At 32.1% G+C, this 19,163-nt stretch overlaps 3 protein-coding genes and 1 long non-coding RNA gene across 9 annotated transcripts; 2 read left to right on the top strand and 2 right to left on the bottom strand.

The window, feature by feature from the left end:
* Nucleotides 1–63: 63 nt before the first annotated feature.
* Nucleotides 64–3,019, top strand: LOC136776057 (acyl-coenzyme A diphosphatase NUDT19-like). Of its 4 annotated transcripts, none has more exons than XM_066731384.1 (7): nucleotides 64–274; nucleotides 805–997; nucleotides 1,066–1,174; nucleotides 1,233–1,566; nucleotides 1,633–1,868; nucleotides 1,951–2,114; nucleotides 2,183–2,531. In XM_066731384.1, the coding sequence occupies exons 3-7, from the start codon at nucleotides 1,094–1,096 to the stop codon at nucleotides 2,442–2,444; spliced, it is 1,077 nt and encodes a 358-aa protein (XP_066587481.1). In that variant the 5' UTR covers nucleotides 64–274; nucleotides 805–997; nucleotides 1,066–1,093; the 3' UTR covers nucleotides 2,445–2,531. The 4 variants fall into 4 exon arrangements, with proteins under 4 accessions (XP_066587481.1, XP_066587480.1, XP_066587478.1 ...); XM_066731383.1 differs by having other exon boundaries at nucleotides 1,627–1,868; XM_066731381.1 differs by having other exon boundaries at nucleotides 1,233–1,868; nucleotides 2,183–3,019.
* Sdhaf3 (Succinate dehydrogenase assembly factor 3) lies at nucleotides 507–972 on the top strand. Its single transcript, XM_066731576.1, has 2 exons — nucleotides 507–680; nucleotides 805–972. The coding sequence occupies exons 1-2, from the start codon at nucleotides 507–509 to the stop codon at nucleotides 970–972; spliced, it is 342 nt and encodes a 113-aa protein (XP_066587673.1).
* A 1,179-nt stretch (nucleotides 3,020–4,198) lies between the features above and the next one.
* spab (space blanket) lies at nucleotides 4,199–9,420 on the bottom strand. Of its 3 annotated transcripts, XM_066731387.1 has the most exons (7): nucleotides 9,326–9,420; nucleotides 9,008–9,070; nucleotides 8,193–8,395; nucleotides 6,673–6,814; nucleotides 6,178–6,327; nucleotides 5,921–6,009; nucleotides 4,199–5,846 (listed from the first exon to the last, which is right to left on the bottom strand). In XM_066731387.1, exons 3-7 carry the CDS (start codon nucleotides 8,358–8,360, stop codon nucleotides 5,703–5,705), a joined length of 693 nt encoding a protein of 230 aa, XP_066587484.1. In that variant the 5' UTR covers nucleotides 8,361–8,395; nucleotides 9,008–9,070; nucleotides 9,326–9,420; the 3' UTR covers nucleotides 4,199–5,702. The 3 variants fall into 3 exon arrangements, with proteins under 3 accessions (XP_066587484.1, XP_066587483.1, XP_066587485.1); XM_066731386.1 differs by lacking the exon at nucleotides 9,326–9,420 and having other exon boundaries at nucleotides 9,008–9,316; XM_066731388.1 differs by lacking the exon at nucleotides 9,326–9,420 and having other exon boundaries at nucleotides 6,676–6,814; nucleotides 9,008–9,316.
* A 4,946-nt stretch (nucleotides 9,421–14,366) lies between these two features.
* Nucleotides 14,367–15,696, bottom strand: LOC136776254 (uncharacterized). The gene is made up of 2 exons (XR_010823038.1): nucleotides 14,602–15,696; nucleotides 14,367–14,512 (listed from the first exon to the last, which is right to left on the bottom strand). It is a non-coding gene; the product is annotated as an uncharacterized lncRNA (long non-coding RNA).
* Nucleotides 15,697–19,163: the final 3,467 nt, after the last annotated feature.

The following is a 19,163-nucleotide window of genomic DNA, read 5'->3' as shown; positions in this document are numbered from 1 at the left end:
TTTTATATATATATATATATATATATAAGAAAAATCACTTAAAATGTAGATATTAACAGCTATAAATGCAGGAATTGTTTAAACCCGTGCATTTGATTAGATTGCCCTTGAGGACAATTATCAATTTTATCAACACTGCATGCTGGTAATTATTGCTTATAGTTTCGAAATCTACTGAATACAATAACCAGAGATGAAATTCTTATATAAATGGTTGGACATTTAAGCAAACTAGATTTCCCGCTTCATGCGCAGTTAACTTGTTTGATTTTTGGTAAGTTTTTTATAATTACACACCTAAAGTACTGGAACTGTAGTAGGATTCACCTCATCATGTGACTGATGTGACTTTTTTCCTTATAAAAACCGTTTAACCTTAAACTTTACCTGACATGAAAGTTTACTCAATGTATAATTGTATAAAATATTCCTAATTATTCTTTAATAAATAAAATAAAACAGTATATTATGCAACAAACATTTTCGATAGTTAATAATCAAGTACCATGGAATTGTCACATATACAACGAGTTAAAAAAGTCTATAAGATAATTTTGAGGTTACACCGTGGATTACCTCCAGAAATGCAGGTTTTAGGAAATAATTACGTCCGTGATGAATTTCAAAGACATAAAACTTGTAATACAGGTGAAGCCGCAATTTTTATGCACGAATGGACTGTTAGTATTGTTTTATTAAACATCTAAATTGTACTACCTTAGGTTATTATAATAGTAAAGAAAATTATTTTTTATAGTCAAATTTTTATATATCTTTTTTTTTTCATAATTGCCATATTTGCAGGACTATGCTTTATCATTAGCCAAACAGTTGGGCTTAAGAGGACCAAAAACTGCTCAGCAACTAGGTAAAGACTTGAATGAAAAAGATTATGATAAGTTCCGAGATGAACAAATGTACCAGTTGTATGAATTGATGCTTGCTGCCACTGGTAAATCTAACGAGAAATAAATGTAGATATATTATAACAATATAGGTGAATAATAAACATTCAATTTAATTTATTTTTCAATAACGATTGGTTGACATAATTTTTTTTCCTAGAATTATTATAATTTTTTAATAAGCAAAAATGAAGACTTGTAGAAATTCAGCTAGTCTTATAATAGCAGCATATAATAAACAAAATAATAATGATTCATCATTAGCCACTGTAAGTGTTAAAGAAAATTATATAATATTATAAGATATTCTCACACTTTTTATTTCAGTACAATTATAGCTTGCTTTGTTTAAAACGACATCAAAAGTCAAGTTTTCTCCCAGGATCATATGTATTCCCAGGCGGTGTTGCTGAGCCAGCAGATGCTGACCTTAAATGGAATAATATTTTCTCAAAATTTAATTTAAATTATAAAAATTTGTTGCCCTTAATTCCAAATACTGCTCAACCTAGTATTTTAAAGTCTGCAGTGGGAGAATTGCCTAGACAGGTTTCATTGCGAATTACAGCAATACGTGAAACTTTTGAGGAATGTGGTATTTTAATTTGTAAGAAACATACAACAAAAAAGTCAAGATATAATTGGGCCCAACACCTGGAAGGTAATGGAAAATATAAATATATATATAAGGCTGGTAGTTTCAATAATAATTTTAAGATAGTTATAGATCCGGATATTGATTTACATGATTGGAAAAGTAAGGTTCACAGTGATGCTACCCAATTTTATGAACTGTGTGAAAAGCTGCAATGTTATCCAGATTTATGGGCTCTTCATGAGTGGAGCAACTGGATGACACCCTTATATATGAGTGGAAAACGCTTTGATACTATTTTCTTTCTAACGTGTTTATCTTCCATACCCGAGACAAATTTTGATGAAAAAGAAATGGAAGATATGAAGGTATATAAAATTTTACATAACACTACTAACAGTCATTCGTTTTAAAATTATATTTGATCTTAATTTTTATGAATTTTTATAGTGGGACTTGCCAAATAACTTTTTTAAAACAGAATCAGAAATAATTCTTCCACCTCCACAATATTATGAAATAAAAAGAATAGGAAACTTTCAAATTCTGGAAGACCTGCATAGATTTGCTGCTGACTGCAGTATGAAAAATATTCAATTATTTTTACCTGTAAGGTTAACATTTTACAGTAAGGGTTTTTAAACTTCTTAGTTTTATATTAATAAAAATATTTGTAGGTAAGGGTAAATTTGTTGGATGGCTTTGTTCATGTTTTACCTGGAGATTCCATGTATCCTGAGGAAGCAAAAACACAAGGAGAACAAGTTTTAGATAAAACCGATATGACAATTAGAGAGTTAAGAGATATCTCTTATAAAAAAAACAGATTTGAATTTTTTCTAGATTTTACAAAGAAGCAATTAGTTATAGATAATTTTGATATCATATCAGATGTTTTTGTATCACCCAAAGTGTATATTGAAAATTTGAAAACTAAACTGTAATTTATTGCATAATTTTTATCTTGTACCAATGCAAATATAGATTTATATTTGAACAAAAAGAAAGTAATTTATGTGAAAGCTTTTTAACCAACCGAGAAGTAGTTATCTTACGTAAAACAAAACTACTGGCTAGTGGCCGCGTTCGGGAATCTATTGCCTGAGGTTATACAATACACCGAATCATGTCGTACTGCCACTTGCCAGTAGATTCCGGAACGCAGCTTAAGCTACGTGATTATCGATGTTCTTTGCTGTTTGATTTAAAAAGTGGATTAACAGGTGTAAAATTAAGGTATGTTTTCATGGTGTCGATCTTTCGGAAGCAACAAAAGGTCAAGTGAAGTGACTCGTGTTTTCTCCATCTGATCGCTTTACTCTTTGCTTCATCGCTAATGATGCTTGCTGAAAAAAGTTAAATTCTTCAAACTTTTAATAATATTTTATAAAACAATTAATCGATGAGGTATACGTTTAAATATGTGTGTGTTTAGATCAATTTTTGTAGAGCTTGCAGTAACATAATCGTACGTAGGCATTATTTAAAACCTGCTTAGTCGTCGAGAGTGATATATTCTTGGCGTCACTAATGGAAATCTCACTAGCACCAATTTTGAATAAATATATACGAAACGAAGCTGAACCAGAAATGATTGTTTCAATTTTAAATAATTTCTTATTACAATAATTAATTTTTTTAAAAAAGTTTAAACGAATAATATTTAAAGTAAGGTACACTTAATTGAAATATTATCTGAAGATCTTGTTACACTTAACTATTGTGTTGGTTTATTTTATAATTTTGAACATTTACATATATTCATACACATATATTGATGCTGAAATAATTTTTCTGCAGAGGTACTTTTGACTCGAAGCCAAGCGGCTGAATTTTTCTATGTCTACATTATCTCGTACATATTGATGTAGGATCTTCAGTTTTAAAATTCACAAAATTAAATCTGGAAAACTTTATCACGGGTGATCGTAAGAGGAAGAAGAATAGAATATTTTACAGTAATTTTATTATTAATAAAAACGTTTCGAATTGAATAAAAAATCAACGTTGAAAGAATAGCCTAATGCAAAAAGCGTAGTCATAAAAAGTTTCAATTCAGAGCTTGTTTGAATATTAATGAAAACAGAAACGATTCTCCGATCGATAGCTGGTTTCTGGTTCATGCTCTTGTCTTTAACACAAGCTTTAACCTTCCGGCGGGCGTTTTGTCATATTTTTTACGACAGAACCACAAAAATGTAATATTTATATCCTATATATAATATGACACAAATAAAATTGTTTTAAAGTAAAAATGTGAAAAATATGCATAGTTCATCATTGCTGTGTAAAATATTTAAAGTTTGAATATTGATGAAAGTATTAAAAACAGTCGAACGTAAAACGATATGCGACCATCGCTTGCGCACAAAAGAAAAATGTTAGGGCTCCTTAGCCCCTTGTAAAGGAACAACACTTGTGTTTTATGATATGTTTTTATAATCTAACTTATAAATGCGGTGGAAATATCAAACTTCCCTAAAAATAGCCGACTTTTTAATGAAAGAATATAGGGAAAAAATTGTGGGAGGGATATTAACAATGTACTAGGCGAGCTTCCAGCGCAGCGGATTTCCACATGTTACGAAATTTGTCTACACTATATACCAGAAAAAACCTCAAAACGTAAATGAAAATCTTGCAGGTAGCAGCAATAAATATTTTCTAGCTATATCTTCAGAGATAGGCACAATATGAGAATAATAAAATAGATTAAACAATACTTTTTGTTATTTTTGTTTCTTTTCTCTGTATATCCGAGATATTTTAGTGAATTGGACATATACATACGATAAAAGGATGTTACATATATACTTGTATTAGATATACATCTCGAGAAAATATATGACAGCTATGCTATAAGATATATGTATTATAGAGCTTAGGTGTATACACAGATATAAGATAAAAATATAATTTCGATAGAATATTTCAATAACATTCACAGTTAAAACACTCTCAATGCTTTAGGCATTCGCGTGATATGTTTAGCTCTCCTTACATAATTAAGTAAGAAATACTAAAAGTTACTGATATGTATATTTGGTTTTCTTTTCTCCTGGATTAGTGACGCAGGTGAAAATATTTAGTCAATACAATGTACGATCCATCTTTCCGATTTTTAAGGTAATCCCATTGCAAATATTTGTATATCTCGTACTTAAACATTACTACTTTCATATGCTTTGTTGTTTATTAAGGTTTAGTCTACTATTAATTATTTATCGAATAGGCCTACCGAGACTTTCAATATATAGTTATCGATTAATTTAATTTTCTGTCGTATTATAATATATTTATTTCATTGCTTCCTTTGTCACTAATGTCAAGAAATTACTGTCAAAAAAACTTGTATTCTTCACGTTTTCTAACGAGCGCGATAATCACGATAAAAAGAAGGAACCCAGATGCATAATCCTGGATTAAACAGTTTCCGTTTCTGCGTGCAATGCAAAATATCACATAATTTATAAAAATAATAATAACGTACGCCAGTTGATCACAGTCAAGTGAAGTTCTGCATTTGTGTGTATTTGTATGTAGGATGAAAGAAACGTCAACGTAACTTAAGAAACCGAAGAATTCGCAAATAATTGGAATTTATGTTAATCAGTGTTAATTGACAATGGACGAAAAGTTGCTGTAGCACGAGTCGCAAATCATTTCATCGGTTCTCTTTTGATAGTTATGTGCGTTTCCTTCTGTTTAGCCGCTTTTATACAGACAGACTTTCGGTTTTTAGCTTAAATCTTAAATTCACTAATTCACTTAAGAAGCTACGAGACGGTCGGTCGATATGTGTCGGTTATTTCATCAGTCACAATTCTTCACGAAAGCAAGATGGATACCTCACCACAATGGTCACGTGACGGGTCACGTGACTCGCAGAAATATCCATTTCTACTTGTTATTAGCTAGGGTCAAGATCCAAGTCAATTCAAAATCTCTCTCGCTCTCTCCCTCTCTCACTCTTGAATTTTATATTTCCTGGAGGATTTCTAACCTCGTCGCGCGACCATCGGAGGTGGACGAACATTTTCACCGGCATATGTAGATTATTTGAATATTCTGGTGGAGCTGCTACCGGTGCTAGAGGAATAGGTTACGAGTGGAAAAAATCTTAAGTTCTATTCACAGGATGACTAGGGGTAATTTGATTCTTGCAGTTCGTCCCACCGTCGCCATCTTGATTACGTAGGACCTTAGGCAAATGGCAATCGTTTGAAGAGACGGTTGCCCTGATTGGCGATTCGTTTCTCACCAGAAGTGTAATCCACGATGGACTTTACCTGATCTATCGCTACCGGACCGATGCAAACCAGAGGATCTTTGAAATATGAGCAAACCTAACAAACACAATTGTTAATTGGATGAATGAAATTAAGCGTTGTGTAATAATAATCATATTTATAATAATTACCTTCCTTGGCGTCTGCCTGTGTCGCCTCTGTAGTTGACAACATAGTCCACGACTGGTGTCACATTCCCCGGACGTTACGCATTCCTCGCCTTCAAATTTAAAAAATAATCGATTAATTCTGCAGCTTTACTCGAATTTCTGGTATCCGAGAAACCACATATGTACGTGATACTCGAAAGATTCCACTTAAAGCAGGAACTGTTTTACTCAGGTAATTCTGTATACGTAGTTAATTATTGAGGTTATAATGAGCTTACTGTATTGTTTATTGGAGGTAACCGGAGGCTGGCACGAGCGTGTCGCACCACCCGCTACATCTACGCACATCAATCCAGTCTCGCAATCGGTGTCCCTTCTACATATCTCGCCTTGCTTCAGGCCGTACAAAAACACGCACTTGCCCTCTTCTGCGAAACATATAACAACAACTCGTCAGAATCCTTTCTTTCGCTTTATCGTTGAATATTTTATGGATTTGCAAATAAGTTTTAAAAAAACCATAAAATGCTCAAACGAACAACAAGATTGGATGTGCTGACAAAGGAATATTCTCAGGAAAATATATAATAAAAGGCAGTGTTTCACCTTTGAACCTTTGCACGAGGCGATAAATAAAATGTGAGATTTTTATCAAGCGTGGTGCAAAAGAAAAATAAGGAACATTCTCGGGGAGTGTAGCGTTGTTTTGGTGAAGAGTGCGAGGGGTGCTGGAAGGTTTTTTTTGTACACAAAGGAAACTCTTAAGCTATTACCACCAGCAAAATTGCTGTTGACGCAAAATTGGCCGGAGCAGCAGTCCTCGCTAGTGATGCACTTCCTCTCGTCGCACGGATGTTCCACCATTTCGTCCAGTGCATTTCCAAACCCGGTTGAATAGTCATCCGCTAATGGCCGCTATTCAATTATGTTACATCGACCGATCAATCAATGCACAATATCGTTAAAACTATTTACATCGCTATACCAAGTGTAATAATATTTGTAGAATAAACTCATAAACAAATAAATTTGCGTTTTTTTAGCGAGGTATGGAATGAAGTGGTAAAAGAGTGGTGGGGGTGAAAATAGAGTGTTCGTCGTTCAAGATTCAACGAGAATTGCTCGAGGGAAAAGGTTTTTCTCAAGGAGAGTCTCGTGCGTCGTGGAGAAATAAGAAGGAAAATACTCGGATGTTAATTTGGTTGGAAATAGGATTTTTCGGAGTTGAAAGTTTTTTATCGCGTTAAATTCGTGGCTGGTGTACTCGAAGGGAAGTTCTTTTCTTCGGAGGAACAAGTTATTTTGTCGCAGTACACTCTAGCCCGATCGATATTCCATTTTCGCGTTGTTGCATGCACTTATATAATGGCGAGGGCAAACTTCGCAACCGAGGAATTCTCCAGGGTGAATTCTCCTACTTTTCGCCCCCGCACGACATTAGCTGCGCAGATTAGGCCGAGATTGCCATTGTCCCTACACCTCCCACCCCCTCTCCCCTTTTCACCCTCAACCAGCATTTCCCCTTTCTCTTTTACAGGTATAACATCGTTTATATCGCACGCACCATAAGCCAGTCAGCCCCATTCGAGATCGTCTGCGAGATATTCGCTTTAAGATGTCAGCTTCTGCCATTAGCATAATGAACGTTAAAGAAATTCTCCGAACTTCTCCTTCAATTCCATCAACACGCATGCCATTTTATCCGTCCATTGAGAAATAAACATTCTTCTTCCGTTAATTAGAACATTGCCTGATTGCATGGACAATCGTGTCGATGGAAATTATTTTAACCCTCGGATTAGATTTTTTTCTTGTTTATTAATATGGATATTATTATCCTCCAATTAACATAATTGACGTTGGAGACCAGTTTTATTTAGCAAACGCTTGTACTCGTACAATTTTATTGCTTCATTGAAAGTAAACACACGTTTCCTACAAATTGGAATATTGCCTGACTACGTGAAAATTGTCCAATTTTCTCCTTCGTTCCAGAAGACCATTATCTTTTATATAGACTAGAGTGTCGAGTACTTCGTTTTCTTAGAAAATGACAAAAAATTATTGTTGTTAAAAATGTAATTTTCAGCTTTTGTTTGCTAAGCAAAGTAGAAGAGAATTATACTCTCTATTTGAATAGAGTAGAATAAAATTTACTCAATTTTACCGAGAGCAATTTTACCTCAATTAAATTAGGGTCGTTTGGAAAAGAAAAGAAGTAGGTTTTTAATTAGATAAGTAATTGTATTGTCAGAAAATATGAGAAAAATGCGGGAGAAAATTGAAGGGTTACCTGGAGTAGTCCGGATTTGCCAAGGTAGCCATTGTGATGTCCATAACCAAGATTCGACAGCATTTCCGGACTGAAGCGGTTAAAGAGACCGCCCCAGGCATCCACGTTGACGAACGTCACCACGAGGGTCACCAGTAAAATCGTCGCACACGTCTGTAACTTCATCATTTTTCCTCTTTCCCTCTTTCGATCCCCGTCAGATTCTACAGACAAATTCAGGACAAAAGCCTCGTTTAGTACAAACGTAGCTCCGAGCGGAAGGAAATTGGGTCATCCGGACTGCCGAAAATTCTCCTTTAACTTCGCGCTTTGTCCATAAAACCTCGTGAAAAATTTCCCACTCGCAATTCCTCTCACAAGATTAACCGATTTTTATCGTCAAATTGACCATTTTTCATCAAACACTCCCATCCATCACCTTCAACTTCCCATACAAATGGCTCTGTCCGTACAACCTGTTGGTTTCCACCCATAATCCTTCCTCTCCTCTCTCCTTCCAACCCTGTGACCACAAACATTCCCATTCACTTGAAAATTTTCCACAAAAACCATTCAAAAAGTAAAAACTACGCTCGAGGAAATAACCAAACGATATTTTGTAGACAAAAACTATCATTATATCCAATATAACGATGAAAATTATAATTATTAAATAATCAGCTGTTTCCAGACACTTGTTGTTTCAGAATTGAATTTGTCAGAGGAATATAGCTGATTTTGTTCCAAAGTTTTAATAATAACTGAGCAAAAAAAAATAACAGGGGTGTCGGGTGGGAGTAAAAGAAAGAAAAAATAAGAGTGTCGAAAGGACTTACTAAATATCAAGGGCGTTGGTCAGCTCCTTGTCAGTTGGCTCTTATCAATAGTCCAAGGTTAAGCTGCAAGAGGGTAAATTTTTCAAGGTGTTTGGAGACAGGGGGATGGGGGCGAATGTTTTTATGGAAAATGATTTAAAGTGTTAGTTTGTCTACAGAACGACACAGAGTGATGAAATTAGGTTGCACCGGATTGAGTGAGAAAATTCTAAACAGACAGAGAGGGGGAGGAAGAGGCAAACAGATAGAGAGGGAAAGAGAGAGAGAGAGAGAGAGAGAGAGAGAGAGAGAGAGAGAGAGAGAGAGAGAGAGAGAGACCCGTGAGCAAAATGCAAAATGCAGCACGCGATATCAACAAGTCCTCGGCGGAGTTTGACGAACGACTGAGGTATCCTCGTACACCCTGCCAATCTATACTCCTGGTTCCTACCCTACGTCGTTCCGTTCTGCTTTCGTCGTGCAAGCGCATTTTCACCTCGCGCATGCGCCCCTCCAACTCACCCCAACTTTCTACGTACACTGTTTGCACCCCCTCTACCTACGTACGATTTTATTCATTCAGTTTTTCATCCCCGGCCAAACAACCCTTTCCTTACGACTTTTACCCATTTATTTATCCCCCTCCCCCCTCTTCTTTTTCTTAATTTAAAATTTTATCCGATTTCAAAAATTTGACAAATATTCTTTGGACTCTGTCCCCCTTCAGTGTCCCATTAACGAAATTTACTGGGATAAATTTTATTTTAAACACTTTCCACGTGAAAGATTTCTCAGTAGAAAGTATACGAGTGGACATTTTTATTAATGGAAGCAGAAACAGTATGGATCTGGAACGGCGTTATGTGGAAACGGGATCTGCTTTGTAGTATAATAGTGTTGTATAATCTTCGTGTGTCGCATTTAAGTAGTTTTATTGACTTTTATTACGTGATTATGCATACTATTCGTGTCAATGGTCTACACACTCCTTTTTATATCTTTCAGGAGTTTTTATATTGCACTATGTGTAATTTAGTTGCAGTTGCTTAATCTCAATGGAAGAAAGGCTTCTTTTTTCGAAAACTGATGCATAAATAAATAAAGTTTTAATTTTATAAAGTAAAGACTTTTAAAAATATGTATCATTATTCTAGTCATATATATAATATTGTAAAACATATAGGAAGATTATATTCTTTTCAATGTAGGTCGGTTTCTTAGGAATTTGAGAAAAATCTTTGGATATAATACATTCTGGACCATGATTTTCATTCCAGATCAAATTAAATGTACAGTTAATGGATAGCTTTTCATGAAGTGCTTTTATTCCATTATTCCTATAGTAGTGACTGATTTTTAACATGATTATTTTTATTTAAGCCAGACAGCTTTTATTGTAATATTTTTATTTGCTTCATTTAGTACTAGGTAATAAATAGTTTTAATTCCTTCCACTATCTTAATAGGATGAGGTACTTATGACGCCTAGGATTTAAAACGTAAAATTTAATTTATTTCAAGAATATAGCAAATCTTAATTTATAGACAGAAATTTGTAGAATGTGAAACAAGATAAAAGATTCTGAAAGGTCTTGTACAACATTTTTACATCTCTTGTAGCCAACGAAATAACATTTTCTTACGTATATGTTTTATTTTCTAAGTGTATAATTGCTTCATCCTGTGTAATAAACTAAAACTAATATCTACATACATATTGAATATTTTTTGTTGGCACTATTCTAAAATAATTAATGCATAAATTTTAGTAAATATTTTTATAATATGTATTTTGAATTGGTACAAAAAATTGTGAAATTTGAATAGAATACTTCAAACTTAACAAAGGATTGAAACTTGAGAAATAGTTTATATATCCAATTGTAGTAATTTTATTTTCAATAGTATTAATGGATACCAGGTTTCACAGTGTAGATTAAATATATACATATGATCTCTCATAATATATCTCACCGTAATTCAACAAGGCTAATAATGGCAGTATATAACGTATTAAAAAAACGGATTTTAGTTTTTAATAACATTTTACTAATAGGTCAAGGTCAACGAATGTTATAGCGTACATTATCAACTTTGCTTACACACTCAAGAATTTTCTACTTTTACTTTTTAATATTAATAATAAGATTACATTAGTCGAATTAATTTTAATTGTTCAGTTTCTTCACTTTTTCATCGTGTACTGTTTTACACTCGACTACCAGTTTCTGCAGGTAGTGCGAGTTATCTTTAGATTCCTGTTAAAATTAAATTTGTTTAGGATAAAACGAAATTAATTTAAAATTTTCTAATATATGACAATTTACATACGGCGGCTAAAAATGCGTTGTCCAAGCAAAGTTCGTATTCTTGCTGGGCTGCTTTTAATTTATCTGATTGGCCATCTGATAATATGCAGCTTATAATTCCAGATAAAATGAAAAGAACGGATATTAGAAACAGCTTCATGACGTAATTTCAATTGGACTGTAGTTGTTGCGGATGTATAACTAATCGGCTGAGTTTTTGGTCGCTTTTATACCTCCACCGTAAAAATACATAAACTGTCTTATCTTAATTTCTTATAAAGAAGAAAATTTTATTGAAAAATTAAATTTTAGCACGCTAGTTGTATCGATAGCTAATTTTTATTTTATTTCTTTTTTTTATTTATTTTAAATCGATTTCCGCAATCGAAATTCAATGAGTAATTCGTGATATATTTCAACTATGGAAACCAGTGTTTGAAAAATAAAAAAATTGTTTAGAAATATTTGTTTACATAATAATTGTTGCTAAAATAAGTTTGTCTTTCTTTCTAATTATTTCTGCAATAGTAAATCGATTAAAGGTATATTACGCAGCTGTATTTATCAGCTGCTATTATGGTTTTGTGTGGTCCTTCATTATAACATTATTGAACCGTATACAGCATCAATCATCGTCCAGACATTCGCCTGACGAAACGTCGTTCATCATGATTCTAGACCAAATCAAAAGAACGATAATGTATAGCATCATGATGCAGTTTCAATGTTTCCTCAGAAATAACTAATTGGTTGAATTTTTAGCAGTTTTTAATTTCTTGTGCGTAAATTAACAATTTTGTTTCTTTAGAAAAGAAGAAATCATTTAATCATTATATATTTATTTATTTTGTAATATTTTTTCTAGGATGAATAGCGAGAGAGAGATAAATAATTATCATAAATCTATATGTAGAATATAAGAAATTCTAAACCTATATAGGTATAAGGTGATTTTTCTAATATGTCACCTTAAATATTTTGACAGTGATTAAATTTTATAGTTTTTGATTGATATTTATAAATATAGAGAGAGGAAACAGTTATAATGAATAATGAGGTTACAGCGCAGATAAAAATAGAGGTACGATTAGGGTTTGAGTTTTTAACTTAAATTTCTTTTTAATGGAACTCTTTAATATTTATTGCTTTTTCATGTAGCTTCTTTGGGAAACTTTTGAAAACATTAATTAATGCACAGTCGAGTGCAGCGAAGGTTACTCAAATGGCTATACCCCTTTACTATTTTCCCCGTCTCACCCTTTTACTAGCATTTGCCTGGTTTTTCGATCTTCGTACAGCCGGCTATGCAAATTTATCTGACCATTAAAAAAAATTCAATTAATCTGCAAATCTCCTTAATTGTACCTCCACTTTCAATTAAATCTATATATAACCTCGTTACTTTACTTCTCCCTTCCCAAAATTGTTTTGAAAAATGATAAAAATCTATAGGCTCTCATCACTTTACTGTATATACATTTGCTTAATTGGCTAATGGCTAATATGTATTCATACGTTTGATATAAAAACGAACTCAAATGAGAAAAAACGACGTGTATATACATATTGCTCACCTGAAATGTGAAAACCTGAAAAATCGACATAGAGAAAAAAATTATAAGAAGCTAATCCCCTTTTATTTATATATAATTTTTAGATTTATTTGTTCCATGGAAACATTTACTGCTATTTAGTGTAAAATTTAATCGTAGGTCGAAGAGTAGTTGAACAATTAACAAAATGTCCCACGATTACTAAAAAAGCATGCTAATTTTGACTGAAAACATTTTTTCTCCTACGTCTGTATTATTTTCCAAGTTTTATCATCCCAATGCTTTTCAATTATATTTCCTTCTCTTTTATTAAAAAAAATCGACCTTTTATTATCTGTAGAATTACATTTTGCAACTCTTTTATCGATGCATTTTAATCATCCACCACGGTAATCTTATTTTTTATCCACTATTACTGTTTCGCGTCTCATTTTATTTAAAAGTTCGCCACAATTTTATTACGTTTCTTATTACTCAAGCTTTTTTATGTTTCTCTATCGTTCGAGCTTGCTAAAAACCATTTTGAAGGCTTCTTCCTACCATTTTTAGTATTGATGATCGAATTTTAACGAATACTTCATTATTATTTATTGTAAAGAAAAGTAAATGACTCGATTTATTGAGTTTTTTAAAATCACATTGGTTTGTTAGACACAACAAAAATTCCTATAACAATTACTTTTAAAAATATTAGAAATGACTGTCCTCCACATACTAACAAGGAGCAATAAAATGTTATGAAAACTACTGATAACGAAATGGCTTTCATCCTCCTGTTTACACTGCTCTCCTTATTTGTTTAGTAAATTTCTCGCGAGTACTTAACATAAATTTTACTAAAGTAGTTTATATGATTTTTCTTTGATTTAATGTAAGTATGGTGTCTTTCAACAACGCTCCTGTTTTAAATAAATAAAAATATAATTTGTGAAAAGAGACGTACTTCTATTTTAACTAAACATATATACAAACTCTTAGACTAGTAATGCAATACATTATTTTCCAAATATCCATAACAGCTACTCTTATAAATTTCTGTTTTTCCAGAAAAAATTTTCTTCGTGCTTTGAAATAAATTCCTTGTTTAAAAACTCTTTATAATAAATAGTAAATATATATATGATATTCAATATTAATTTTACACATATAAGAAAGTATAATGGAATATGTATAATTAGAGCATACAGAGGATTCTCTGAAATAACTTGTCTAATGAGAAACGCATCTCAGTTGCAATGAAAGATTCAGGCTCGTAAAATCGTTGATTAATCTCATACACAGCGTTGTTATCGTGGAAAATATTACTAGGATAGAGCATACAAGGTTTCAGTAATATTAAATGTGTAATACATTTCTCATGATGAAAAACGGATAATAAAGGAATACAGGAAATGCACAACAGCGAATTTTAACCTACGCAGATATTTCATCAGATTTTTTCAATAAAAGTCCACACACATAAAAGTATTTTTACCAATACAAAGGAGAAATAGTTCAAGCTAATTTTTCAATTAAATATCACGAATAACAAGTGGTTTATTTACTTTAATTACATGTTTGTGTTAATGAATAGGATTCTATCCTCCATAAACTTGTTTATAACATTTATCTATCCATTGGCTATACGTTGCTTGTTGTGCAGGATCAGTGAAGTATTGCGGATACTATTGATAAGAAGCAAATATGAATGTAATTAAAAAAAATGCGCAATAATATATATTTTAAAGTTTATATTATGAACATTTTTACTTACCCCGTACCAAGGCCCTTCTAGCATACATTCTTTGTACTTCTGGCACAGTTCATCATTCAGACAATCTTCCGACAACACATTATTCATCGTGATTCCTGCCCAAATTACGAGAACGGGTAATAAATACACCTTCATTATGTAACTTCAACGTTGCTGCAGAAATAATTATTAGGTCCCGTTTTTAACCGTTTTTATACTTTTTCGGTAACATGTAGCATTTAAACTATCTTATCTCTCTTTAAAAGAAGTGAAGTAATAATATGTTATTGTTATATTTTTAATGTAATTGTCGCAAAGCGAATACCAACGAGGTTATACTTATAGTTAACCTTTTCGTCACGAATTATTTACTCTTGAAAAAAAGACTCATGGCACTACTAACCAGGTCTTTCGTATTCAGTTTTATTTTCTGATAACAAAAATTAACAAAAGATGAAAACACCGTTCTCTAATCAAATTTATGCTTATGACAATACGAGGAAAATGTTTAAAATCAGTAAAATTTATCAAATTTAGACATTCTCAGCATTTATTTAGTGTGTTCTTATACATATATAAAGATCCCATGACCCTGAGAGTCGAATAAAAGTCAAAGAGTATCTGAATTTAATTTAAAAGTGAATTCAAACCGTGAAGAAAATAAACAACTTCACATATAGTATAAGGTTTCAATAATTTGTTTGTATATAAAGAGCGTTCACTGGAAGAGTACGTATAACATTTGTACGCAAGGAAGGAATTTTAAGAAACCCAAATCCTCTTATTTATGAAATTATTAGATTTACTTCTACTCTTATTTCCTCTGTTAATCCTGACAGTTTCTTGGAACTGCCTGTTTGTCGTAATCCCTTTTTCAGGAATTTCAGGAATATTTTATTCCTGCACAATGTGGGAGGCATTATGTTTACGTCTGCATTATTCTCCACGTGTAATCCTCGCAAAGCCTTTTCGATCATATTTCCTTCCTATTTCTTCAAAAATTCGACCTTCTATCCTCTAGAGAATTACATTTTACAACTACTTTATCAATGCATTATACTCGTCTACCGCAACAATCTTAATATGTATTTGCTGTTATTTTTCCAGTTTGACGAAATTTTATTACACTTCTTATACTGCCTAAACTTTTTTATTTTTCCCTATCGCTTGAACTCGCTAAATACCATTTTCTCAAGGCTTTTTCCTATCGTTTGCAGCATTATCGATCGAATTTTTCACAAAAACTCCACGTTATCACTTCATATATAACATTGACGATTTATTGTGTCCTTTTAAATCATTTTTATTTCATAGACAGGAAGAAATTTCCTGTAAAATATTTTTAAAATATCCGTCTTCTCAAGCCAACTGGGAATAATACAAACTTTTTGAATATATACTACCAATAACGAAAAAACTTCTACTCTGTTGTTTACTCAATTTTCTGTATTTTTGAATAATGTCTCGAGCGGGTCCTTAACATAAATTTTGCTTAGGTAGTTGATGTAATTTTATTTGAAAAATGTACAGTATCTTTCAACGGAGGTATCGTTGCAAATCAAGAAAAAAATGTAATGTTTTTGTGAAAAAAGGCGATATTGTTATTTTCATCTAAAGTGTAAACCCTAAAAGGCTTTTAACATCTATAGTAATAGGATACATCTGTGTACTTCATAGTATTCTTTTGAGGATATAAGTCATCACTCTTATGAGACGAAAGAGAGCTCTTGCAGAAACTTCCTTTAAAATATTTAAGACTTTAATATTTATTATATACTCAGCTAGTTTAATATTCTTGAATCTTATTTCGATCCTAAGTTTTACTATATGCCCATAGTACAGTAAATTGCATACAAAAATTTGTTGCTTCATAGATATTTTTAAAGAGTATAGAATTTTAACACAGTTTAAATTTATTTTGATAAAACAAATTTTATTGTTATTATTTTATTTGAATTGAGGGGTTATCACTGATTAATAAATATTCATATGTTATTTTGTTATAGCATATTGTTTTAAATATAATATAACAAAGAAATATATATATAATAAATTATAAGTAATATCTGTAAATAATTGTCTCACCTGTTCTCTCTTTGTTTACACAAATCGATATCAACGTTAATGGAAAGATTGGAAAATTGTTTAAAAGGGTATACCAAAAAAATAACTTTACAAACACATAATAAATTACAGGGTTTGTTATTTTATTTTGTCTTGTTGTTACACCAACCTTCTTTAATCCATTACATCCCAAGCTGAAACTAGGCTAGATATAGGATCGAAACTAATTACTCCCTAGTAGTAAAATTGGTCCCAATGACGTCGAAATGACCGGATTTCTAGTTATCGTGTCGTTAAAATGACTAATTTTAATACTAGGCCTGGAAACGTATGTGTCATAGATGAAAAAAGACCCATTTTTCTTCTCTCATTTGCCACATTGTTTGTAAAAAGTTATTTCACTACTTATGATTAAAATTTAAATTTTTAACAAATTTGCACGTCGATCAGTTCTATGTGAAGAAACACGAGTATAATTACTCTTTCATTTTTTTCTGTAAGAGTACCGCTTATTTTGTAAAAAAATTCATTATATTACGTTTTTACTGAAAATAATTAGTCATGATGATTCCATATACGTAATAGGCATAATTGATTAATTTTCCTATCATGGTTTACTTTCAACCCATCAATCATAAAATCCATTTCAACAAATTATCGGCAAATGCTTTGTTTGAACAGTTTTTCAATTCTAAATATTACTTACACTTATATAAACGATTCAATTAAAAGTTAAAATCTGACCTTCAAATGAATTTAAAGGGTACCACAAGGTTACAACGAAGGTCAACATTTTGTATATAATTTTACACCTTCTTTACAGTGATTTATTTAAGCAGTAATATGCGTAAATCTTTTAATGAAAAATGGTAAAATGACAGCTATGAGCTATTTAAAGTTCAACAACGAAACGTAGACTCAAATTTAAATTTTTTGGAAATTAGTGTTTCATGGTTTATCATCCATTGTCCTGCAAAATTTCAGAATCGATAGCCAGAATATAGGATATGTTTGGAGGTCACTCTCTGTATCATATTTCGAAAAACGAAACCGATTTATAGGAACAACTAAAAAGTATATTTAAATCACATCTGTTATATAGCTGAGGCTAAAGTTTAACTTTGCACTAAAATTTGATTCTTCTTAAAGAAAGATAAGACATTTTATGAGAGTATTTATACGATAGAGATACAAAAACAACAGATTAACCACAATTGGGTTGAAACTACATCATGAAGCTGTATTTATTAGCTGTTCTTTTAGTTTGGTCGGGAGTTATGATTAATTGTGTGTTATCGCAAAACGATAATGCTCCTCTGTGAAAGAAACTGCAATGTGTAAATCTAAGGTATATAATACACGTATACAAATTGTCATTTTAAGTATTAAATTATTTTGGCCCAGTGCTATAATATTTTTTATAATTTCTGTAGAAAAATATTGCTTGGGGAGGCCTTTTTGGAGCTTCTATAGAGGCAATCGCATGATAATGAAAACAAAAGCAAAATAAGAAAAAAATTGCATTTGAGATTGATTCCTCACAATCTTATGATAATACACTACTCCTTGAATTTACAATGCGAAAAAGAAGTCGTTAAAATTATATAAATAATATTTTACTGGAATAATACTGTGCTCCGATACTCTTAATTCAACATAAATTTCAATAAAATCAAGCACCATGGTCTACTACACACCAAATGATATTTCCACATGGCTTATTACATTTAAATTCATTTCATGTAGATGAAAATGATCAACCTCACACGTGAAATCAATATTTCACACCGAACGACGATATCCAATTTCGTACTGCGAAGATCAAAACTTGCACAGCAACCTCATCAAAATATTTCGCCAAATATCATAGTTCATAAAATATTGTCTAAAAATAAAAAAGATATCTCCAAAAGGTTTGTTTAAAATAGAAATTTTCAGGAAAATATTTACCTATCCAAATACCATAGAGCTCTCGAAGGAAGAAGGAATTGTTAGTCGCGTCAATTTAAATTTAAATTAGCCATCGTGTTGTTTTTGCAATTAAAAGAGGGAAGATATGTTTTTTCATACACAGGATAAAAAGCTCATTAGTATTTGCGTCGTTTCCGGTGTTGCTTGGGGCAAGAGGGGGGGGGGGGGGAGGGGGTCGCTGCCAGAGATTTTTTCTATTATAAAGATAATGGAAATTGGTCCCTCGGTGGGTATACGTTAGACGCGTAATTTCACGTACATCGTCATTTCCGGTTTTTCTCCTTTTATATATACTATATACATATATATATATATATATATGTAACTGAGTATATCTCTCGCACGAGCTTGCGCATATTTGTAGAGGCGCGTGGTTAGATTCTCCAAGTGGTCGTAAGTCGTTCTTTAAGTCGGTTAAGTTTTTCGCAGCGTTCCCGCTGGTCAGAGAGTCACGGCGTGTAGGTGTTTTAGCTTCATCCTTGTTGAATTTTAGCTACCGGAGTTACCGTATCCTCTTCTAGCCTGATAGTATTGATCCTGGTAGTCCC

The sequence above is a fragment of the Prorops nasuta genome, unplaced genomic scaffold (assembly GCF_024137725.1).
Source record: "Prorops nasuta isolate Cenicafe-Biocafe unplaced genomic scaffold, Cenicafe_Pnas_1.2 PNAS00009, whole genome shotgun sequence".
NCBI lineage: Eukaryota > Metazoa > Arthropoda > Insecta > Hymenoptera > Bethylidae > Prorops > Prorops nasuta.
Note: the sequence above shows the minus strand (reverse complement) of the source record. Positions and strands in the feature narration are given on the sequence as shown.